General features: G+C 45.3%; 1 protein-coding gene across 1 annotated transcript in view; it reads left to right on the forward strand.

Moving 5' to 3' along the window:
• LOC309808914 (forkhead-associated domain-containing protein 1-like) overlaps positions 1–25,303 on the forward strand; it is a gene marked incomplete at both ends in the record, with an annotated part of 101,103 nt that overhangs the window by 14,445 nt on the left and 61,355 nt on the right. Inside the window, 2 exons of the mRNA XM_082629482.1 lie at positions 4,902–5,108; positions 21,205–21,475. Of these exons, the coding sequence (XP_082485608.1) occupies positions 4,902–5,108; positions 21,205–21,475 (478 nt within the window). The remainder of the gene's footprint in view (positions 1–4,901; positions 5,109–21,204; positions 21,476–25,303) is intronic.

Genomic DNA, 25,303 nt, shown 5'->3' on the forward strand with positions numbered 1-25,303 from the left:
GTTACAACTGATGAACCAATATTGATATGCTATTATTAACTAAGTCCATAGTTTACATTAGGGTTCACTCTTTGCGTTGTACGTTGTTTCCTTTTGACAAATGTATAGTGACAAGTATCCACCATTACAGTATCATAAAAAATATTTTCACTGCCCTGAAATCCCCTGTGCCCCTCCTCTTCATTCTGAGCCACAGAGCCCCTGTGCCCCTGGCAAGCACTGATCTTTTACTCTCCTTATAGTTTTACTTTTTCCAGAATTTCATACAGTTGGAATCATACGGTATGTAACCTTTTCAGACTAGGTTCTTTCACTAAGCAATATGCATTGAAGATTCCTCCATGTCTTTTTTGTTATTTGATAACTCATTTATTTTTATCACTAGTATTTCATTGTATGGATGTACCACAATTTGTCTATCCATTTACCTTTTAAAGGACATCTTGGTTGCTTCCAGTTTTTGGCAGTTATGAATAAAGATGCTGTAAGCATGTATCCAAAATAAATGAGTCTTCATGGATATAGAGAACAGACTATGGTTGCCAAGGGGGAGGGGGTTGAGGGAGAGATGGAGTGGGGGGTTGAGGTTAGCAGATGTGAGCTGTTACATCCAGGATGGAGAAACAACAAGGTCCTACTGTAGAGCACAGGGAACTATATTCAATATCCTGTGATAAAGCATAATGGAAAAGAATATTTTAAAAAGAATGTATATATATGTATAACTGAATCACTTTGCTGTACAGCAGAAATTAATACAACATTGTAAATCGACTACATTTCAATAAAATAAATAAATAAACAATATAAATGAGTCTTAAATGTCAACAATAAGAAACCAAACAACCCAACTTAAAAATGGGCAAAAGAGCTCAACAGACACCTCACCAAAGAAAATCTACAGATGTCAAATAAGCATATGAAAAGATGTTAAACATCATATATCATTAAGGAATTTCAAATAAACATGAAATATCTCTTCATTTATTTAGACTACTTTGATTTCTTTCATCAACATTTTGTAGTTTTCTTCAGATACCTCTTCATATAGCTAAGTATTTTGTTAGATTTATTCCTAAGTACTTCATTTTTTTTTTTTGGTGCTAATGTAAATGGTGTTGTGTTTTTAATTTCATATTCCACTTGTTCATTGTTGGTATATAGGAAAGCAATTGACTTTTGTATATTAATCATGTATTCTGCAACCTGGGTACAATTGCTCATTAGTTCCAGGAGGGCTTTCTGTCGGTTCTTTGGGATTTTCTGCATAGACAATCATGCCATCTGCAAAATGGGCAAAAGATCTGAACAAACACCTCACCAAAGAAGATTTCTTTTTCCTTCCCAATCTATCTTTTATTCTCTTTTCTTGCCTTGTTGCATTAGCTAGGACATACAGTACAATGTTGAAAATGAGTGGTGAAAGGGGACATCTTCACCTTATTCCTGATCTTAATTGGAAAGTTTCTAGTTTCTCACCATTAAATATGACGTTAGCTTTAGGGTTTTTATAGATGTACTTTATCAGGTTGAGGAAGTTCCCCTCCATCCCTAATTTGCCAAGAGTTGTTGTGGTGGTTCGGTGGTTTGTTAGTTTATCATGGATGGTGTTTAATTTTGTCAAATGCTCTTTTTGCATCTACTGTTATGATAATGCGATTTCTCTTCTCTACGCTGTTGATGTGATGGATTACATTAATTGATTTCCAAATGTTGAACCAGCCTTGCATACCTGGAATAAATCCCACTTGACTGTGGGGTAGAAGTCTTTTTATACATCACTGGATTCAATTTGCTCATATTTTGTTGAGGATTTTGCATCTATGTTCATGGGAGGTATTGGTCTGCAATTTTCCTGTTTTGCAATATCTTTATCTGGTTTTGCTATTAGAATAAGCTTGGCCTCACAGAATGAGCTGGGAAGTGTTCTCTCTTCTTCTATTTTCTGGAAGAGATTATTTAGAACTGATATCATTCTTTCCTTAATGTTTGATAGAATTGACCAGTGAACCTATCCAGGCCTGGTGCTTTCCATTTTGGAAGGTTATTCATTATTGATTCAAATTCTTTACTAGATATGAGTCTATTCAGAGTATTTATTTCTCCTTGTGTGAGTTTCAGTAGATTGTGTCTTTCAAGGAAATGGTCCACTTCATTAAGTTATAAAATCTGTGGGCATAGAATTATTCATAATATTCCTTTATTATCCCTTCAGTGTCCATGAGATCAGTAGTGATGCCATCACTTTCATTTCTGATTTGAGTAATTTGTATCTTCTCTCTTTTTTTCTTGGTTATCCTGCTAGAGGTTTGTCAATTTTATTGATCTTTACAAAAAAAAAAAAAAAACCAAACAGCTCTTTATTTTGCTGACTTTTCTCTATTGTTTTCCTGCTTTTTATTTCATTCATTGCTTCTTGTCTTGTGCTTGTGGTAGGCTTATATTGCTCTTCTTTCTCTAGTTTCATAAGGTGGAAGCTTAGATCTTTTCAAATGTATGCCTTCAATGCCATAAACTTCCCTCCAAGCACTGCTTTCACTGCATCTTGCAAATTTTCATAGGTTGTATTTTCATTTTCATTTAGCTCAAGATAAATTTTTATTTCCCATGAGACTCCCTCCTTGACCCATCTGTTATTTAGAGGTGTGTTGTTTAATCTCCAAATATTTGGGGATTTTCCAGCTGTCTTTCTGGTATTGGTTTCTAACCTAATTCCATTGTGTTCTGAAAACGTACTTTGCATAATTTCTATTCTTTTACATTTGTTGAGGTATATTTTGTGGCCTGGAATGTGGTCTGCTTCATGAATGTTCCATGGGAGCTTGAGAAGGATGTGTGTTTTGTTGCTGTGGGATGAAGCTGTGTGATTGCCAGTTAGATCCAGATGATGGTAGTGCTGTTCAGTTCAACTTCATTCTTACTAATTTTCTGCCTGGTGGGTCTGCCCGTCACTGACAGAGGGCTGTTGAGGTCTCCAGCTACCATGATGGATTCATCTGCTTCTCCTTGCAGTCCTATCAGTTTTTGCCTTCCATACTTTGATGCTCTATTGTTGGGTACATACAATGAAGGACTGTTATGTCTGCTTGGAGAATCGACCCCTTTATCACTATGTATCGCCTCTCTTTATCCCTGATAACTTTCCTTCCTCTGAAGTTGGCTCTGCCTGAAATTAATAGAGCTACTCCTGCTTTCTTCTTGTGTTTCAGTATTTTAAGTGCCAAAGTGTTTGGTAGGAATTTGAAAAGTGGGTAAAGGCACAGTCATTTGAATCAGGCAAACCTGGGAACAAGCCAAGCGAGTCAAAGTGGCTGACTGTGGGCACACTTAATCGTTCTATGCCTCAGTTTCCTCATCTAAGAAATGAGTAACTATCGGACCTACTGTACAGCACAGGGAACTATATTCAATATCTTGCAGTAACCTGTGATAGAAAAGAACCTGAAAAAGAATAGATATTATATATATGTATAACTGAATCACTTTGCTGTACACCTGAAACTAACACAACATTGTAAATCAACTAGACTTCAATAAAAAATTAATTTTTGTTTTAAATGAGGAAGTATCCCTTTGAATTATTGTGAAGATGAAACGGGATAATGCAGTAAAGCACTTAGCAAATTTCCTGGCATTTGTGTAATTACACATAATGTGTCATTAATATATTCTACTAATATATGCAGTTATATTATTATCTATTCATATACTATAAGCTATTATTAATAAAAGCTATTGGTTATAATTATATTGTGGGACATTAGTATAGATTTCTAAGTCCAAGTACTCTCTATGAAAGTTGGATGAGGCACTCTGAGAAGAGTGACTTAGAAAATAGTTGCAAAGTCTCAGGCTGGAGTGGATGGCTCATAGGCAGTGTCCTGAGGAGACAGAAGACTTCGCGCGTGCCCTGCAGCCCATAGTCCAGGGCGCTGGGGCCAGGGGGGGATGTGATATTTCCTCCTTGGTGCCGAGTTTTGCTCATTCTTCTTATTAAAGTGGTTACACAGGAGGTTTCTGACGCCACTGACAAATCACTGTCTGGGGTCTCTCTCTTTTGAGGGAAATGTGGTCACACCAGGGCCCCTATTGAAAAATAGATCATCTTTGGTTAGATAAATTCTGATTAGCTTTTAAGAAGCAACAGTAATAATTAAGCACATGGGAAAAACCTTCATTGTACACCAAGGCTTTTAAAAGGTAGTTATAAAACTATGTTTTGTGGTATGAGCTCAATTGTGTTTAAACTTTTTAAAAAGATTGTAAGCATAGAGAAAAGACTGGAAGGATGTGAACCACCGTGTTCTCGGTGCCTGCCTCTGGGGGACGGGAGTCTAAGTGATTTTAATGTCTTCTTTGTGTTTTTCTCTAGTTCTCATTTTCTGCATTATTACAAAAAACATGTTATTTTAAAAATGAATAGAACAAACAACAATTATTACAAAACCTCCCCTTCACTTTAACACTTGCAGTAAATGGACAGTTGTCACTTGCCAACTGACCTTTCTGGTTTGTGTTGGGCCATTTCTGCTGTCTTGCCACTCGGGACAACCAAAAGGATACTTGCATGGGATCAGAGAACTATCAAGTGGCCAATTCCTGGCCAATTCCCCCCGAGTTCCCTCTTGCCTCTGTGTTGCCTGACGCCCTACCCCAAAACTGGGCATCTAGTCTCGGTCTGCTGTCAGGGTCTGGTGACCCTCCACTCACTAGCTGTGTGGCCTTAGGCAAGTCACTTAACCTCTCTGACCCTCAGCATCCTCCTCTTAAAATGAGGATTGCAGTGACTGTCCAGCCAGATGAAGTGATTAGCACATTGGGGCCCCCAGTGTCAGTGGCACTAGTTATTCCTTGTTATTCCTGTTATTCCTGGCTCTGACTGTCCCCCTTCTGCATTTCAGTCTGCAGACGTCGACAACCATCACGCACTCATTGAATATAATGAGGCCGAAAGCAGCTTTGTTCTCCACGACTTCAATTCCTGCAACGGCACGTTCGTCAATGAGTGCCACATTCAGAACGTGGCTGTGAAGCTCCTACCCGGAGACATCCTGAGGTTTGGGTCCAGAGGGCTGACCTACGAACTGGTCATCGAAAACCCAGCCTCGGTGAGTCCAGGCCCCTGCGGGTTTGGGGTGGGGTGGGGTGCAGAGGTGCCGTGTTGTGTCACCTTCCGTGCAGCCTAGGGCTCGGGTACGGCCACAGGTGGAGTTCGTCTGGAGCGCGTCACTCTTCCTTTCGCGAGTCTGCGAAGTTCAGCCCCATCGCGTGGGTGCCCGGGGAGAGCGAGTCCTCGCGCCGTCTTCTGGGCATTTCGTGGAATTACATGCAAGGGTTGCCTAGCGACCAGCCCAGAGCGAGAGCGTTTTCCTGAAAAGTGAAGCTTGGCGAGGGGAGGTGGAAAGCAGGTGTGTGCTTTTGAAGATGCAGAGATGGATGCTTCCTTTTTAGGCAGATCAGTGCTCTGCAACTTCCTAGCTTTGTGACCTCGGCCAGGCTTCTCTGTATGCCTGGGTCTGGGTCTTCTCAGCGGTGCAGGGCGTTGAGAGAGTATCTATGTATAAAAAGTCAAAGTCTCTGGCCAGAGTAGACGCTCAAGGCCTGACAGCTGTTATCACACCGGATCAGAAATGTTCCCGGGATCAGGACCTAAAGTATGGCCCCAGGTTAAGCGGAACGTAACCCAAAATTCGCCCAGCAAAGCTCAGTCACCAGAAGTATCTGGTTCAGTAGGGAGGCGGGATGGGGGCTGGTTAGCAACACAGTCCTGGGTCAGAACCCCAGCTCTGCCACTGGCCTACTCGGTGCGCTCTTGCACAAGCCATTGGACCCCTCTGAACCTCGGTTTCCTCATCTACAAAATGGGGCCAACGACAGCAATGACCTTGCAGGCTTATCTCGAGGGCTAAATGAGATGGTTCTAATTGTAAAACTCCCAGAATAATGCCCATTCGTGGTAGCACACAATTAATACCTGTCGTGTGTGTCCCAGAGAGACGGCGTGTTAACCTCACTCCCCAGCACCAAGAACCCTGCATGGACTGAGACCTCCGAGGCTTAAAGTCCTTTCGGGGACGAGGCTGGGTATAAATAAATAAAGTTTAGAGAATCTAGGCAGAATCCTGGGTGTGGGTCCCCTAGGCAGCCCTAAATACCCACTCAGAGAAGATGAGCACCGTCCCTCAGGCTGCAGGGCTCGTGACACCGCATCCACCACGTTTGGCTTTGAAAACCTGGGACAGTTTTCTCCTGCTGCTTCTCAGCCCCCTTTTCCTCCTTGGACCAACATTAAAGTGTGCTCACTTGTGGGATGCACTGGGATCCACTGGCCGCCCTGAGGAGGGGCTCCTGACCCAGAAGGTGTTGACCTGATCAGGGGTTCTCAACATGGGTTCTAAGGATCCCCCTCGTCAGAAGCACGTGGGGAGCAGACCCACAGTGCAGATCTGGGCTTCACCCCAGGCCTGAGGACTCATACTTAGGATTCCCAGATGAAATACAGGACACGCAGTTAAATCTGAATTTCAGAGAAGCAACAAATCATTGTTATGTACAGGTGTGGCCCAACTATTGCAAGGAACCACTTATGCTAAAAAAATTATTTGGTGTTTATCTGAACTTCAGATTTAACGGACACCCTATAGTTTATTATATATTGATTTATTCATTTCTTTATTTATGCGAAATCTGGCAACCATACACATCCTCCCTGGGAGTAGGGCCTGGGAATATGCATTCTCACAAGCTCCCTGATGATTCTGATGCACCGCCAATAGGAGGGAAACCGAAATTTAGAATCATTTGTATGGAACACTTACAGAATTTTTTAGGGATCAAAGAAAAGGGGATTTCATACTCCCAAGCCTGAAAATCCAAGTTCATGAAGTTTGAGTCAATGTGCCCCAACATGTCTGATTCCAAGAAATTTTCAGGAATGTTCAGTAAAATTACAGGTTCCCAGGCCCCCTCCCTGGGAAATTCTGACTTTGTGGCTTGCCCGTGGGGAGAAGAAGAGGGGGAGCAGCAAACAATATCTGCATTTTTTTCTTCTTTTTTCCTACAAAGATATTTACTGAAATATTATTGATAGGGGCATAAAATTTGAAACCTAAATTTCCATCCAAAGGGGGCATTGTTTAATAAATTATATTGTTTAATATATTCTAAGGAGTTTAATATATTATAAGGAGTTCGTTATATATGGAATACTCTTCTGCCTTTTTAAAACACAGCTTTATTAAGATATAATTGACATGCAATAAACAGCACATGTTTAAAGTCTGTAAGTGGATGGGCTTTGACATATGGGTACACCTGTGAAACCATAGCCACAATCAAGACAGTGAACAGCTCCTTCATCCTCCAAAGTTTCCTCCGGATCACAGCATGTGTTTGTTTGCTTGCTTGCTCTTAACAGCTTCACTGAAGTACAATTTACATAACAGAAACTTCACCCATTTGAAGTGTCCAATTCAATCAATTTGAATATATTGATGGAGTTGTGCAGCCATCACCACAACCTGCTCTCAGAACATTTTCCTCCATTTCTATCACCCCAAACCTCGGAGAAACCTTGGAGGTATTTCATTTTGGGGTTTGTTTTTAACTTTTAATTTTCAAAATTATGGTAAAATACACATAAAATTTACCATCTTAACCATGTTTCAGTGTACAGTTCACAGTGGCATTAAATCTATTCACACTGTTGTGCAGCCATCACCCCCATCCATCTTCAGAACTTTGTTCATCTTCCCAAACTGAAACTCTAAGCCCAACACATCAAATCCCCTGCTTCCTTCCTCCCCTCCCACCATGCTTTCTGTGTCTGTGAATTGGACTATTCTAGGTTCCTCATATAAATGGAACCTTACATTGTTTGTCCTTTTGTGACCATCTTATTTCACTTAGTATGATATCCTCATGGTTCATTCCAGTTGAATATTTCATTGTATGGATTCACCACATTTTGTTTACCTGTTCATCCATCCATGGCCACTTGGGTTGCTTCCACCTTTTGGCCATTTTGAGTAAGTTTGTTATGAACACGGGTGTACAACTATGGAATGGGGACTTTATTTTACAAGGTGCTTCTTATATAATTGTGGGAAAAAGTGATGACGACCTCTAACCTTGAGTAGATAAGACGGAAGAAGATGCTTTGTAAGAAGAGAAACCAGGACAGCAGCAGGAGGAATCACTGACGTGAACAGCACTGTGCTAAGCAATTCACCTGCTCTCCCTTATTTCACGCTCATAGCAACCTATGAGATGGGTTCTTCCATGATCCCCATTTGACAGACAAGGAATCCGAAACTCAGAGAGGTTAAGTAATTTCCCCAGGGCCACACAGCTTGTCAGTGCAAATTAAACACTATCCCCACTTGTGGAAAAAGGAGGGGAGAAAACCATTTAGTCTGATGCTAGCTGGAGCAGTAGCCTTGACTGGTTTTCACACCGAGGAAAGCATACTCTCACGGTCACTCGAATATGCACGGATTTTTTCAATTCTTATTCCTACACGCACTTGCACCTTGCTTCATTCCTCGGTTGACTGCAGGCAGCTGCACAAGTGTTCCCCTGGCCTGTGCCCAGGGCACTTTACAGGACTCTCCACAGCCCCATCTTCTCAAAAGCGCTGTCTGCCGGGGCGTCCCCAGCTTGAGAAGCTTCCATCCATGACGCTCATATTCATGGAGGGGTCCTTTGCAGCGTCCGTGTGAGGGCGGCCTGTGGACTGACTGACACCTTCCTACAAATTCCACTTCCTGATGACTCCAACCTGCTGGCTGTTTAAAAGAAGAGAAAGGAAGAGGGGAAAAAGGGAGAGGTATTGAAGAGCATCTCTCATCAAATATTTTGAAGCCCAGTTTTTCTAAAAAATTCGTGGTCATCTTGCTTCCGGCATATTCTTGTTTCCAATTGATTTTGGGGTCCCTGGTGAGGGCGCTGTGTTTCCTCCTTGGATGGAGTTTCCATGGAGGACTGCCCTGATATCATACAGATTAAGTATGATGAGAACTGTTCTTCTCCCGACAAAGAGTTCCCAAATGAAAGCATTTAGTTCAGGTTTTGTGGTGACCCTAACCAATAGAGGAGGGTGTGACAGCATTTTACTGGGGGAGGGGGGTGAGGTGTGGGGCGCTTAGGAATCCAGATGTGTGTGCAGATGTCACAGTGGTTAGAGCACATGCCCTGAGGTCAGGCTGACTCTAGCGCCGTCCCAGCCCTGCTCTTGACCGGCTTTTATACTGGACGTGCACAAATCATCTACCTCTCAGGGCCTCGGTCCCCACTCCTGTAACAATAGTTCCTACCACCTTGAGTGACTGTGGTATTAAGTGGGCAAAGTGCGTAAATTGCTTAGTCCAGCGTCTGGCACCTAATAAGCACATGATAACCCTCAGCTTTAGAGTCAAGCAAACCAGCATGGAGCAGCCAAGATGCCTCCTTTTTAAGTGTCCTTTTGGACAGGGAAACCTCCCAAGACCTGCCCCCGCTAGCAGATAATACATTTGCAGATAAATTACCCATAGAATAACATACAAGATGGAAAAATATAAAGAAAAACTCTTGTTTGACAAAGTGCATTGGCAGCCAGGTTGTGCCCAGGACCATCCTTTTTTTTTTTTTTTTGTGGTCACGGGCGTCTCACTGTTGTGGCTTCTCCCGTTGCAGAGCACAGGCTCCGGACGTGCAGGCTCATCGGCCATGGCTCACAGGCCCAGCCGCTCCGCGGCATGTGGGATCTTCCCGGACCGGGGCCCAAACCCGTGTCCCCTGCATCAGCAGGTGGACTCTCAACCACTGCGCCACCAGGGAAGCCCCCAGGACCATACTTTGTAAATTATACCTCTCTCATCAAAGTATAACCTAGGGCTGCCATATTGCACAACTCCAGGGTCACCATTCACAACGTAGTCCATGTGGATGGCGCCCACTGAAACTGTGCAGGACATAACCCGCAGGGCCATCTGCAATGCCCTGAAGCAACCGTTGATTAATCCCATAGAGTCTTGGCACCAGGCGTGGGAAATTGAAGTCCCAGAGTCAGGTGTGCTGCCGTGTTGTGGGTTTTGTTGGTTGTTGCCTTTACTCGTGCTCTCTGAGCTCTGGGAAAGGAGGTGTGGAAACAAGCTGTGCTAGTCACAGTGGCGCCGTTCTTACAAGGCAGCTGAGTAAGGAAACCCACGTCACCCGTATGTATCCATCATGTCTTTCTCTGTTCTGAAATACGGCAAAACGGATGGAAATGGCCAGAATGAAAAAGGAAGCCAGGCGCCACAAATGACGTGCCGAGTTGTTCCATGAGGGGGTTGACAACTCCTTGTCGGCAGCCCCCATCCCCATGACTGCCTGTGTCTGGCCTTCCCTGTAGCCTGCTCTGCCCTGTTCCCAGTCCAGCCAGACTCTCCCCCGTGGCTCCTGGATACTGTCTTCTGTCCCTGCAATGTCATGACGTCCTGTCTTGCGAGAAGAGCGCCCTCTGTCGGCCAATATTCCTTGCTGCTTTAATGGGGAAGCTCTGCAGAACACAATCGAGAAAGCAAGGGCTTTGGAGTTGGATGGACCCAAGTTGAAATGCCAGCTGCAACTGGCTTTACCTTTCTGAGCTTCAATTTCCAATTTCTGCCAAGGAGCTACTCATTAATCCCAGGTCCCCTTTCCCCCTTCAGTTGTTTTTATAGAGGTCCCTGGGACCACCCCTATCATGGCATAAACTGAGGCTTCAGAGAGTTTCAGTGACTTCCCCAAGGTTAGGCATCAATCATATAGATCCAGAGGCAGGATTAAAAGCCGGCTCTCCTGAGTCCCTTGGAGCCTTTTCCTAATAGCACGAAGCATCGTGGGGCCGTGAGAGCCCAGGCAGGTCCTTCACTGCCCAGCGATTAATGAAGGTCTTGCAATTCCCAGTCCAACCTGCAATTTCACACGCTGACAGGGAATGATTCATTATGTGGGTAAAAACGAAAGCCACTGATAATAGGAGAAACTGCATTTTCAGTTATCTGGCTTCCTTGCTTGTTTGGCTCCACTAACTTTTTTTTTGGCTATACCAATGCAGGATCTTAGTTCCTCAACCGGGAATCAAACCTGCACCCCCTGCATTGGAAGCGTGGAGTCTTAACCACTGGACGGCCAGGGAAGTCCCTGGCTCCACTAACTTTTTTTCTTTAATTATTTTATTTATTTTATTTATTTATTTTTGGCTGCGTTGGGTCTTCGTTGATGCGCACGGGCTTTCTCTAGTTGCGGCGAGCGGGGGCTACCCTTCTTTGCAGTGCGCGAGTTTCTCTTTGCGGTGGCTTCTCTTGTTGCGGAGCATCAGCTCTAGGTGCGTGGGCTTCAGTAGTTGTGGCACGCGGGCTCAGTAGTTGTGGCTCGCGGGCTCTAGAGCACAGGCTCAGTAGTTGGGGCCCATGGGCTTAGTTGCTCCGCGGCATGTGGGATCTTCCTGGACCAGGGCTCAAATCCCTGTCCCCTGCATTGGCAGGCGGATTCTTAACCACTGCGCCCCCAGGGAAGTCCACCCACTAACTCTTTACCAGGGATATTGCTGCCGTTCCTGGACAAATTCAGTTGCGCCCTTTCTTCTCCTTTTTTGACGATGGTGATCACACCTGGTGGCTAATGTTTTATGCTCATTTATTATGGACCAGGAAGTGTTCCCAGCATTTCACGTGCACTATCTCACCCACTTCTCACAGACTAAGAAATGGTTGTTGGTATCCCTGTGTCTTACAGACAAGGCACAGAAATGACACACTCGTCAGGGTCCCAGAGACGGAGCAGAGCCGGGAGCCGGACCAGAGTCTGTGTGACGCCGGATCCCAAGGTCTTAACCCGAGGTCGGCACGTTATGGCCCAGGGCCAAGTGCGGGCCATCGCCTGTTTCTGTAAAGTTTCCTGGGAACACAGCCATCCCATTCATTTCAGTATTGCCTGTGTTGTCGGCTACAAGGGCAGAGTAAGCTGGGCAGATCCTATGGCCCACAGGGCTGGAAATGCTTACTGTCTGGCTCTACAGAAAACGTTGACCAGCCTCTGCCTGTAACACTATGCAGTCCTGCCTCTTTCATTTGACTTGGTTTCTAAAAGAAGAACTTAAAATAGAGGGGGGAGCTGGGGAGAAAGAACTCACTCAGATTGAGCCTTACTGTGTGCCAGGAAATGTGCTGGTTAATTGCTTAAGTTTACTGAGGAATAAGAAAAAACAGACAAGCTGGAAAACTAAATTTTGAACAGTCTTTTCAATACCTCTTTAAAAAAGAGCTGGAAATATGTGGTTCTAAATATACATACACATATATATGCATTTGCAAATATAGTAATAACATAATTACATTGACATGGATCTGATAAATGTACTAGACATTAACATATTATATATACAACAGATGCATATTATAAATTTGACCTGTTTCTTCAACTGGAAAGTTTTCTTTTAAAACTGTGGACTGTTGGGAATTCCCTGGTGGTCCAGTGGTTAGGACTCAGTGCTCTCAGTGCTCTCACTGCTGAGGGCCTGGGTTCAATTCCCGGTCAGGTAACTAAGATCCCACAAGTGCACGGCGAGGCCAAAAAACGAAATAAATGAAACTATGGAATGTCTTCCCTGAGTCACTTTTGAAGCAGAAATTTGGGGTTTGTAGTCTGAAGCCTGCTGTAGCTAGAGAACTATTTATCTATCAAAGTTTCTCTAAGCAGCGTGTTACTACTTGTCTTATGATTGGTTCCTTGGTCTTAAATCATTCTTCTCTGGAGATGCTGCTTTACTTTTATAAGTTGAAAGGTAAATTTGGTGCATGATGACAGTCTGGTGGGTTTTATTTGAGCATGTCATAACCTTTAAAACAACTTTCACTCTGAGTACATAGTGATGCTTATGCTAAAGTCTCAGTAAGCATACTGTCCAGGAAATTTGATTGTTTGCAAGTGTCAGAAAACCAACTAAAACTAGCCTAGGCAAAAAAAAAAAAAAAAAAAAAAAGCTCATGGAACTGAAAAGGCCAAAAGCTGCAGCTTAGGCCCAGCTGGATCCAGGCGCCCAAATCATGGTCAGGAATCTGACTCTTTCTTCCCTGTTAGCTTCCCAATCTCAGACAGACTCTTGCCTCACCTGTAGGAAAGTGGCCACCAGCAGCCCCAGCACCCTACAAAGTAGCAGTTCCAGGGATAGAGCCAGCATCTTCATTGACAGTGGCTTGGATCACGTGGCTTCCCCTGAACCAATCCCTGAGGCCAGGGACCAGGAATGCTCTGATTGGCCAGGCCTGGGTTATGGTCTCACCCCTGGGGTGGAAGGGTCAGAGTTCTATGGACTCAGGATTGTCAGGGAAAGGGTGTCTTCCCTGCAAAAAAATTAAGGTGCCCATCCAGAAGATGGAAGAAATGGATGCGGGGGAGGCAAAAACAAAGAAGATGTCCATGACATTAGGAAGCATTCCTATTGCCTAAGTGGAGCCTTCCGAACGGGATTTGCCACTAGGGATCTGGGGGGAGGAAAATGATGAATAATCCACTTTTCCATTGGAAAAGTCCCAGGCCAGTCTCCAAGGAAGCAGAGTTGCTCATTTCTCTCCTGTGGTGAACTGGTGTGATGAGAAGCTCAGAGTCTGGGCCTTAGTTGTCCATCCCCAAGAAGGGTGGTGTTTCCACGTTCCTGGGACCTCTGAATAGGGCCCGTTGTTGAGGAGGATGTGGCTTTACTGTACCGGGGGTTGAGAAGCCGGCAACTGAGTGAATGACCAGAGAGTATGGTGCCCTTCAGAACAAAGCCTCTTTCTGGTCAAGCTTTGTCATCTCCTACCTGACCTTGTAGGATTTCCTCTACCCTGTGCTCTTACAGGTCCCGTGGGGACTTACTGATGTGATGAGAACTCCTGAGGCTGGGTGTTTTATATCAAAGGCGATTTCCCGAGACCAGTGAAGTGGAGGGCACGGGGCAGCAGACAGCCTCAGGCTCGGCCTCCGCAGCAGAAACTCACACAAAAGGACCCCTGAGGCTGTGTTGTCACCAGATGTCTACAGGCGATGCAGATGACATCGGGGGAGGTGGAGACGGGAGCGCGGGCTGAACCCTTAGCATCCTGCTGAGACAGAACCCAGACTCGGTCAGGAACCAGGCCGCTTCCTGCTTCCTCTGGCAGACCACACCCTTTGTTACCAAATCAGAACCACGTTGCTCCTTCTCTGAACTTAGTTGATGATCATTCATTCATTCATTCATTCCGTCTCTCTATCTTGCAAGACCGAATTGAAGCAGGCCAAGTCTACGGGTAGCAAAAGCTATTTGCAAAAATCCGGCTGTTTTCTCATTAGATTCTATTTCACATTTTATGGACTGACCAGGAAGCTGATTAGAACTAGAAAGGAAAGGAAAATCCATAAGATTGAAGATTTACAAGAAAATGGGAAAATTAGATGGGCCAGATCTCCTTTAACACAGCTGGGAAAACCCCAAACGAATGGCTTTTCTGAACAGCTCAAAGGGACTTAATTCTTTTAAGTTCCAAAACCTAAAAATAATGTATAACTTGGCGGTTCTGTGTTCTAAATGTATAACCCTGATTTCTCACACTGAAGCCCCGTACGTGATTTACCCTTTTCTTGGGGACATAGAATTATTACCCGTCTCTGAGTTACGGTGACACCCCGGTAGCTGTTGAGATAAAGGCCATTTGTCCTGGCACCAAGTAGCACCCCCTCCTGGCTTCTGAGATCTACTGGCCATGTTTTCTAGTCTCCATTCTGTCTTTCCAGGTCCATGGCTCCTCCATGCTGCGGTCAGTGTGCCTGCTCGCCACCATCACCCCTATCCCCCAGGCCCTTCCAGACCATGGGAATTAAGCTCCACATCTATGTATGTTAAATTCTTCTGTAAGGAAGCCGGTCTCTTCTCCCTCCTTTATGTATTTACTCACCAATGTATCTATGTCAGTATGGATCCATGTATACTGATTTTACACTTTGAATTATAATCCAATACTCATTAAATATTTCTTCGCTCAAATTCTTCCAGCCTTGGCCACTGGGAGCTCTTTCAGATTGCTTGCTGTGTCCTTGAGCATCTCCCCACCTTTTCGTTTTGGGCACTTGCTTACTCTCTGCTGTTACAAGATGCACCAGGCTTAGCATGTGTTTTCCCCATCCCAGCCCCAGAATCAAAGTGCTTTTTATTTACACTCCATTTGCCAACTGTTCAGCTCAGTCAGCGAACACCTACCATGAGTAGCAGGCACTCTGCTGGGTGCCAGCACAGCCAGCAATTGGCTGGTAAATATTTAATGACCAGCTCTCTGGAAAAAGTAAAGTACATGGATGCATAGCATAAGGTTTACTGATATAAAGAATGTGTAGCACAGTCTATCCATGTAACAAAATATACAGTACTCTTTCTTGTAAATTCTATATAGCCAGCTGAGTCTCACAGAATGCTTTCATTGACTTTAGCCGAACTCTTGTATCCATAGCCAATTTCTCATTGCAGTTGACGAATGAGAGAGTTCCCAACCTGAGCACTGGTGGGTATTTTTGGATATTTTGGATTTATGAATAATACAAGTGAAAAAAGAAAGATGTTAGAACTTCACATGTTCATCAGTGACATGAGTGACTTTGTTGCTGCATCAGATAATAATTTTTAAATACTGGAAGAACGTTTCCCCAATTTTTTGCTCTATTCATAACATAACGGCTAAGACACAACGTGCTTTTGTATAATCTGCATTGTTAACATTTTCTCCATTACCGTCTTAAGTCTAGGCAATCAACAAAACAAACAAACAAACAAAATCAAGCTCTACCTGAACCACCATTATTAAACCTATTTATAAAACTTTTTAAAAACCAAGCCCTCATTTATAACATTTCCTGATTTCTATGGTGTAATACGCACTCCACGGTCAATTTCCAGCTCCCAATGACACATCCCTGAATACAGAGAAGGAAAGAGAGGTGTGGTAACACATTACTATGTAACATTTCCAACAGAAACATATAGTAGAGTGAAATAACCTCAAGAGCATAGGTAATAATAAAATAGAGTAAAATAATTAGGAAGGGGTGACTTTTAAGTTTGTATACCAATTGTTTCTGATATAATTTAATTGTAAACTTATGTAAGTTAATTCTTATTAATGGCTGTGTTTATCAACCAGTTGGCAAAATTCCTGGACATTTAACAATCAGTTCTCGTGGGCGGGTACCAGCTGGCCCCAGCACTCCTCTGGTACAGCAGTGAACATACCACAGGTCTTCCCGGATGGAGGCTGGGGTCCTCTGAGCTGCTTCCAGGGCGTGGCATGTACCAGAAAGAATAACACTTCCATAAGACAGTTGTCAGTGTTCCTAGAAAATCCCATTTCTAAGTAGCCCATGCGATGTCTTGTGTTTTTTCACACCATCTAATGTTCATTTCCTTTTTTTAACTTGGAAAATATCCTATCATTCACTAACCAATCGTCTAAGATCCGTTTGTGAGTATGGAAAGCAGGTAATAAATCATGACTTCGAGTAACCTAGAAGTCCTAAGAGCACAGGTATTGGAGTCAAATAGTGTCACCGCTTCCTGGGTGTGAGACCTTGGGCAAGTCATTTAACCTCTCTGAGCTTCAGTTTCTTAATCCACACAATGAGGGGTAAAATGCCTCCTGCAAGATTATTCTGGAGATCAGATGAGACCACATGCATTAAGTGCCCAGCACAGTCTGTGGCACATCTGTGGCTTCTCTACACAGTGGCTCATAGCCGTTGTATTGTCCACAATTACTTACAAATGGCAGAGCACATAACAAGCTCTCCAAGGGCAAGGTCTAAGTTTCCACCTTCTCTGCAGGCTCCAGGGCTTCCTGGCAGAATTCATGTGTACTGTAGGCACTCGATGTGCAAACTACTTCGAATTTTTTTTAGGGTGTCCCGTTCAACTTATACTCTTTACAGGGTTAGAAGCAGATATTGGGGAAATAACACAAAGAATAAATAGATAATTTGAAAAAAAATGGATAGTGTTTTCTTGAGTAAATCATTGATCTGTGTTTATTAAAGCTAATATAAATTCAGCCGTGGATGTGGTCATGGTTAATCCAGGTGGTTGACAACCTGCTTTTTTTTTTTTTTTTTCGGTACACGGGCCTCTCACTGTTGTGGCCTCTCCCGTTGCGGAGCACAGGCTCCAGACGCGCAGGTTCAGTGGCCATGTCTCACGGGCCTAGCCGCTCTGTGGCATGTGGGATCTTCCCGGACCAGGGCACGAACCCGTGTTCCCTACATCGGCAGGCGGACTCTCAACCACTGCACCACCAGGGAAGCCCCAACCTGCTATTTTAAAGGTAGTATGGAAAATAAATCAGGACTATCACATATGCTACCTCAAAAACAAAACAAAAAACCCAACCATGGCAACATACCATATGGTCAGAGAACAGACACAAAGAAAGAGAAAAGGCATTAGCGTGTATTTTTAAACTAAAGTTTCTAAAAACAGACTTGAAGACTTCCCTGGTGACACAGTGGATAAGAATCCACCTGCCAGTGCAGGGGACACAGGTTCGAGCCCTGGTCTGGGAAGATCCCATATGTCGTGGAGGAACTAAGCCCATGCGCCACAACTACTGAGCCTGCGCTCTAGAGCCCACGTGCCACAACTGCTGAGCCCATGTGCCCCAGCTACTGCAGCCCATGCGCCTAGAGCCCACACTCCGAAACAAGAGAAGCCACCACAAGGAGAAGCCTGCGCACCACAACAAGAGTAGCCCCCCGCTCGCCGCAACTAAAGAAAGCCTGCACGTAGCAACGAAAACCCAACACAGACAAAAATAAATAGAATTAAATCTAAAATAAATAAATAATAAAAACAAACTTGTTGATAACTGACCTTGACCCCATGCTTCCTGTACAGCCCAGAGCTAGCTTTTAATGTGAGTCTTCTTCTTATGTTTGCTTTTCTCCCTGCCTGTATCGTTGTAGTTGCCAGCAGCAATTTCTGAGAAAACCTTGACCTTCCCTTTGATAAAGCAAGCCGGGAAACTAGAGAAAACCAACTTTAACCATCCAACTAAAGCTACCCTCAACCAACATGCTTCAGAGAAAAAAAAAAAAACAAAAAACCTTTATTTTTAAATTTTTAAACCCGACGAGCTAGGAGTCTCTGCTGCGTTTATACATCTTTGGCTCCTTCCCACTAGGGGCCCTATCGTTCGGGCTCTGTGTGCTGCAAGCAACAGAAACCAGCTCTAGCCAGCCTCAGGGATGGAGCACTTCAGGGTAGCACCCCAGCCAGTGCTCAAAACCAGCTTCCTTATTTTCCCCACCATGTTCACAGCAGCATAGTTATAATAGCCATGAGGTAGAAACCACCCAAGTGCCCATGACGCTTAATGGATAAAAAAAATACACTCTAAACTGTATGGTGGAATATTATTTAGCCTTAAAAATGAAGGAAGGGCTTCCCTGGTGGCGCAGTGGTTGAGAGTCCGCCTGCCGATGCAGGGGACACGGGTTCATGCCCCAGTCCGGGAGGATCCCGCATGCTGCGGAGCGGCCGGGCCCGTGAGCCATGGCCGCTGAGCCTGCGCGTCCGGAGCCTGTGCTCCACAACAAGAGAGGCCACAGCAGTGAGAGGCCCACCTACCACACACACAAAAAAATAATAAAAGAAGGAAATTCTGACATGTTACAACATGGATGAACCTTGAGGGCATTATGCTAAGTGAAATACGCCAGTCACAAAAAGACAGGTACCATGTGATTTCACTTATTTGAGGTACTTGGTACTTAGAGTAGTCCAATTCATAGAGACAGAATGTTGGTCACCACGGGCTGGGTGGCGGAGGGAATGGGGAGTTGTTGTCTAATGGTTAATAGAGTTTACGTTTTGCAAGACGAAAAAGTTCTGGAGATCCATCTCACAGAAATGTGACTATACTTAACACCACTGAACTGTATACTTTAAAATGGCTAAGATGATAAATTTTATGTTGCAGGTTATTTACCACAATCTGAAAAATAAATAAACAGCTTCCCTCTCTCCATGTCTGGGCTCCACTCCCTCATGCTGGCTGCATTCTGAAGTCCCACCAGGTCACTCCAGATCCTGGTGTCCAGCCAAGTCTTCTTGGTTCTCCTTGGCTCTGATTGGATCACTTGCCCCACCACTGAACCAATCAGTATGTCCAGGGAGTGTGATTGGTTGATTGCTTAGCCCCACCCACAGCAATGGGCCGACAGATTGGGAGGGAGATTCCTGGAATTTCCAGAAGAGCCAGGTGGGTTGCGGCCTGTCCACTACGGCAGTGGATCACTTGAGGCATGAGATATGAGCACTCCCTTCAGCACCCTGGCAGTTAGTGGGCAGTGAGGCACATCTACCTGAGCATCCCAGCACAAAAGGGAATTCCTCCACACTACCCGTGGTCTCTCGATTTGTTTTCTCTCAGGCGGGGGTAAAACATATTCAAATTTCCCCCTTCCCACCTTCAGCCCTTTCATTCGATAAATCTTTATTAAATCGATGAGGAAAGGTTGTAGGAATGATTGAGGCAAGACAGCCCCAGAGGAGAGGACGGGAAGGGATCGGATGGATGGAGAAGTGAGTGCAAGGCAGGAGCAGGACACCTCAGCTTCTGAAAGGAGAGAAAGGAAGAAAGCTTAGGTGGAGACCGAGGTGCCCACAGTGGAGAGAAATTCGAATCTTCACATAAGGTAACAGAGTTCTGGAACACTGCCAAGTCCGTTCCTGAAACAGGTTTCAACGGGGCCAGTGTCATCATAAATGCTGGGCCAGGTGTCGCCAGGCAATTGGAGTTTGATTTTCCCGAACAGTGTTCTCCCTGACTCCAAAAAAGTCTTCAGGGGAATTCACCGGATTCTTGACTTGGCTGGGAAAGACTGTAGCTAAAAGACTGGTTTGGGAACCTGAGTGAGTGGAGAACCTTCCTCTTGAATACAATCCAGCTGGAGCTATAGGAAGTTCTGTCTGCCAGTGCTCCTATTTCGGAAGCATTCTGTCCTGTTTCTCATTATGTGTCTGCAGTCTGCAGAAAGAGAAACGTGACCGCCACAGGCGGCAAACCTTTGAACTTAGCTTCTTCCTTGAAAAGTGTGTTTTTTTCTGCCAAGAGACTGGGGGCGGGGCAGAGAAGGGAGAGAGAGACAGAGAGGGAAAGAGCTTTCCAGAACCCCAGTCCCACCACCCTCTCCACCACCACCTGAGCTTGGTGAACTCCTTAACCTCTCCAAGCCTCATTTGTAAGCTAGGAATAAGGAGAGCTCCTCCCCTTCAGGGCTATCGCGAGAAATCGGTGAGTAATTACAGTAAATGGTAGCATTCACGATGTCACGGTTTAACCACTAGGCTCGGGGAGGGACGGCCACAACAGCATTAACCAAGACAAAGCCAGGTGTCAGCACCTCTCAGCATTTGCTTCTCCCGGTGTAGATGGATTTTGATGTGCTCTCTAATGAAAGTAGCTACAGACATCTTCCGCCGGGTCAGATGAAAAAAGGTTCCCTCGATAGATATTTATGGAGCGTCTGGCAAGAATCAGATGTGGCAGATGTTGAGGATCACAGGCTAATGAGCCAGCTGGGTTTCGAGCCAGTTGGGGTGCCTGCCACCCCAGAGCTCTCGGCTTCGGGGAACAGGTGGAATGGGAGTGCCAGGGAGACACACAGTGTGGATGTGTGTGTCCTGGAGAGCTGGGCTTGAATCTCGGAGATGTGTTCATTCATTCTTTCAACCAGTATTTAAGGACCTACTGTGTATGTGCCAAGGGTTTATTCTAGGAGCTGAGGATACGGTGCTGAGCAAGGTAGACAAAAAGCTGTCAGCCTCTCAGAGCTCAGAGGTGGCATTGTACCAGCTCAGACGCTCACTGCCAAATCTGTGGTCCTGGGAAAGTCACTAGGTCTTGCTCAGCCTCGGGCTCATCACAGAGCATCAGGGGTATTAAATGAGGTAATGCATGTGAATCTCTTGACTGGGTGCCTGGCACGAAGGCTGCACCCAATAAATGGTGGTGTGATAGTGTGCAAGGTGACCCATGGTGGGGACCGCCATCCCAAATTTGGGGAGAGTGTGGGAGGGATTCTTGGGAGAAGTGACTTATACGCCGAAATCTAGGGCAGCAATTATGTCGCCGGGACAGAAAGGTGAAGACCACCCCAGCTGCTCGTAACCTCCCCTGACCCTCTTGTCTGCCCCTGCAGGTCTCCTTCCCATGGGTGAGGGGCCCAGCACCTTGGCCAAGGCCACAGCCACCTTGGGCCACCCAGCAACTGAACCAGTCACCCTCACCAACACAGACCCCCTTCTACCCGGGCATCTGGACAGCGCCAGTGCAGAGGAGCTGGTCGCAGGGGTCCCCCGAGCCCCCCATGGTCCCACCAGCCTCCCACAGGCGGCCCGTGAGTGCCAGCGAGAAGATGTTCTCCTTCAAGGTGGACAGAGCCGCCCACAGCGTTCCCATCATCAGGCAAGGTACTCATGGGCGCTTCCTTGGCGGCTTAGGGGAGGGGCTTTTGCTAGGAGGATGGGTCTCAGTTTCTGCTTTCCCCTTTTTTAAAAAATTTTTATTGAGGTGCAGTTGATTTATAGTGTTGTGTTAGTTTCAGGTATGCAGCACACTGAATCTGTTCAACATATACATGTATCCACTCTTTTTTAGATTCTTTTCCCATATAGACCATTACAGAGTATTGAGGAGAGTTCCCTGTGCTATCCAGTAGGTCCTTCTTAGTTATCTCTTTTATGTATAGTATTGTGTATGTCAATCCCTCTCTTCCAATTTATCCCTCCCACCACTTATTCCCGGTAACGGTAAGTTTATTTTCTACATCTGTAACTCTATCTCTGTTTTGTAGATAAGTTCATTTGTACCTTTTTTTAGATTCCACATATAAGCAATATGGTATGATATTTGTCTTTCTCTGGCTTTTGCTTATGTTCTCTGGTTCTGAAGTAGAACATAATCAAATGTGAAAAAATTGGGATAAGCAGAAAGTTAGAAAACAGTAAAAGATAAGCTGTCACCCTTATCACCAGAATTCTCCCTGTTGACTTTTTGGTACAAACTCCTCCAAGACTGTGCTCTGCCCATCTGCACACGTCAGTACCTCTGTGGTGAGTGTGTGTGTGTGTGTGTGTTTGTACATATATATGAATATATATGAATCTGTATCAGAATCTAAATTTATATACTTCAACTCAGATGTACAGACATATTGGTAACTGAAATCCCTCTTGCCTTAGGAGGTTTTTAAATATTTTATTACCATTTTACAGGTAAGAGGAGACTGAGGCTTATGGAGAAAATTACTTCTCCAGAGGTTAGGTATTCAATCTAATCTAAAATAACGCTTTTCAGTCAAATTTAAGGCTGGTTATCTCAGTGACTGTCACTCACAGCCTGGTCACTTTGGGGACACACAGCCATCAGGGTTTCCTTCTCCCCCCCTCCCCCCCAGAAGGCCTCATGGCACTTGGGGAGGAGACTTCCTGTCTGTCACCATCCTCTTGGCCTTGCCAGGCTTACTGGCAGAGTAGCTGGGTCGACTTAGTCCCTGGCATGATTCCCAGGTTTCTTCTGTGGCCACTGGTGTGAAGGTCCCATTCTCTGTTTTCCGTGTCCCAGCCCCAGACCCCTCTGAGTCCCCAGGTCTCTCGATGCCTCCACACCCTTCCCTGGTCTCACTCAGGACCACTCACCTAGTCACTTCCCTCAGCCATTCAAATAATAGTTATTATTCTGAAATAAACAGACTAAGGAGCAAATGAAAGGTATCTCTGCAGTTTACATCATCATCATCATCATCTAAGGAACGCTCATGTACCAACCACCCAAGTTAAGAAATTACTCAGCCATTTCCCCCCAGCATTTTTTTTTATTTAATTTTATTTATTTCTTTATTTATGGCTGTGTTGGGTCTTCACTTCTGTGCGAGGGCTTTCTCCAGCTGCGGCGAGCAGGGGCCACTCTTCATCGCGGTGCGCGGACCTCTAACCATCGCGGCCTCTCTTGTTGCGGAGCACAAGTTCCAGCCACGCAGGCTCAGTAGTCGTGGCTCACGGGTCCAGCTGCTCCGTGGCATGTGGGATCTTCCCAGACCAGGGTTCGAACCCGTGTCCCCTGCATTGGCAGGCAGACTCTCAACCACTGCGCCACCAGGGAAGCCCCCACCCCAGCATTTTAATGTGAAAACGTTCAAACATACAGCAAAGCAAAAAGAATTTTACAGAGACAGCTCTCCTCCTAATTCTACCGCTAACACTTTGCTGTACTCTTTATTACATTTCTGTCTACCCATCCTTCTTGTCCTGCATTAATCCATCTTATTTTTTGGATGCATTTCAAAATAAATAGCACACATCTGTAGTCCTCCCCCTAAATGTTTTAGCACATATACCATTAACTAGAACTCAACATGTTTTGTCTCCTTCATGTAAAATGAACACAGAATGTGTATTAGTTATCATGATTGCATAACGAATTCTCCCCAAACGTAGCAGCCTAAAGCAAAATCAAACATGTGTTATCATCTATACGGTTTCTGTGGGGTCAGGAATTTGGCAGCAGCTTAGCAGGACGGCTGTGGCTCAGGGTCCCTCGTAAGGCTGCAGTCATCTGAAGGCTTGACCTGGGCCAGAGGATCCACTTCGAACACGGCTGCTCACATGGGTGTCAGCAGGAGGCCCCTGTTCCTCACCACATGGGCCTCCCCAGAGAGTGGCTCGAGCATTCTCATGACACGGCAGCTGCTCCTCCTGAGCAAGTGATCCTGGAGGACAAGATGGAAATGGCAACATCTCTTGTGACTAAGCCTCAGAAGTCATGCTCTGTCATTGTTGCAATATCCTGATGGTTACCCAGGGCGTCACCCTCCAGTGTGGGAGAAGACTACACACGGGCCAGAAGACCAGGAGGCGGGGATTATCAGCAGTCATCTTGGAGGCCGGCTACCACAGCCTGCCCTTGGGTCCTCAATGATTCACACTCCTCCTCCTCTCTCCCGAGGCCCCCCAAAATCTCACCCCAGTAACAGCATCGGCTCAAATTCCAGAATCTCGTCTAAATCAAGTCCAGGTACAGATGGGGCTCATGGGTGTAGTACCTTATGTTCAGCTCATCAAGTACTACTTCCAGAAATCTGAAGACCTCTGAACAAAGGGTCTGTCCCTCACACACCCAGCATATATTGGTGGGACAGACATAGCATAACTGCTACATACACTCCTCTTGTTCCAAAAGAAGAAAAACAGGAAACACACAGGAGTCCCTGGCCCAAAGCAGTTCTGAAGTCCAGCTGGGAAAATATCGGCAGTTCCTTGACTGGGCTTCAGTCCAACTCTTGCCCAGAAATGACTTTCCAGGGCTCTTGGCTCTGCCCCTGGTCCGTGAGTTCCGCCTTCTGAGTCGTCCTCCCTTTCCTATGAAAGGTGTCCCATGGATGTGGCTGCATAGTTTTATAGCCTGCTTCCTGCCTGTAGAAGCTTGGGGGTCCAGACGCTTCTTTGACTTTTGTGGGTCTCTGTCAGTCTGAGTTGGCAGTGCTTCTTATTGGGGTTCATCCTATCAGGCAAAAACCACGCCCACAGACTTTTTTGTCACAAGCCCTTCCACCATGGGCTTCTGCAAAGACTGACAAAGGACAGAAGCTTCTTAGAAGCCCAGTTCTTTGACCGAAGGGTTCTCTTGGACACTGCCCTGGATCTGTATTCTTAACAAAGGATTTTACAACCACACCCTCAGCTTCTTCTCTGGACTGTGTTTTCTTGAGAGTGCCGTTGATTTGATCTTTGCCCAGAACCTGTTTCTTACATTTCATTTGCCACCTGGAGAGGCAGGGAATTTTCAAGCCCAGAACATTGCCCTGATTTAACAGCCCTTACTTTAACTGTCTCTCCCCCTCACATTTCACTATAAGTAGCAAGAAGTAACCAGGCAGCACCTTCCAAGACTCTGTCTGGGACTCTCTTTAGCTTGACCACTTAGCCTCATCACAAACATTTTCTACCTTCCTCATGACCACAGGCAACGTGTTAGGAAACCTTCTGCCACCACCTAACAAGGATCCCTTAACCCCAGTAACATTTTCCTCACTTTCCTGGAACCCTTCCCTCACTGCCTCCTCAAAGGCCATTGGGCTTCTACTAAGACTATTCACGCTTTCTCAAAGACTCTTGGCCAAAGTCCTCCAGCTTCTGGCCACTGTTCCATCCCAAACCACTCCACATTTTAGGGTTTTTGTTAAATTTTGCACCACTCCTGGTGCCCAAACCTGTATTTGCTACTTATTGTTGCATAACAAA

This window comes from Mesoplodon mirus (assembly GCF_964341445.2).
Source record: "Mesoplodon mirus genome assembly, chromosome: 7".
Lineage (NCBI taxonomy): Eukaryota > Metazoa > Chordata > Mammalia > Artiodactyla > Ziphiidae > Mesoplodon > Mesoplodon mirus.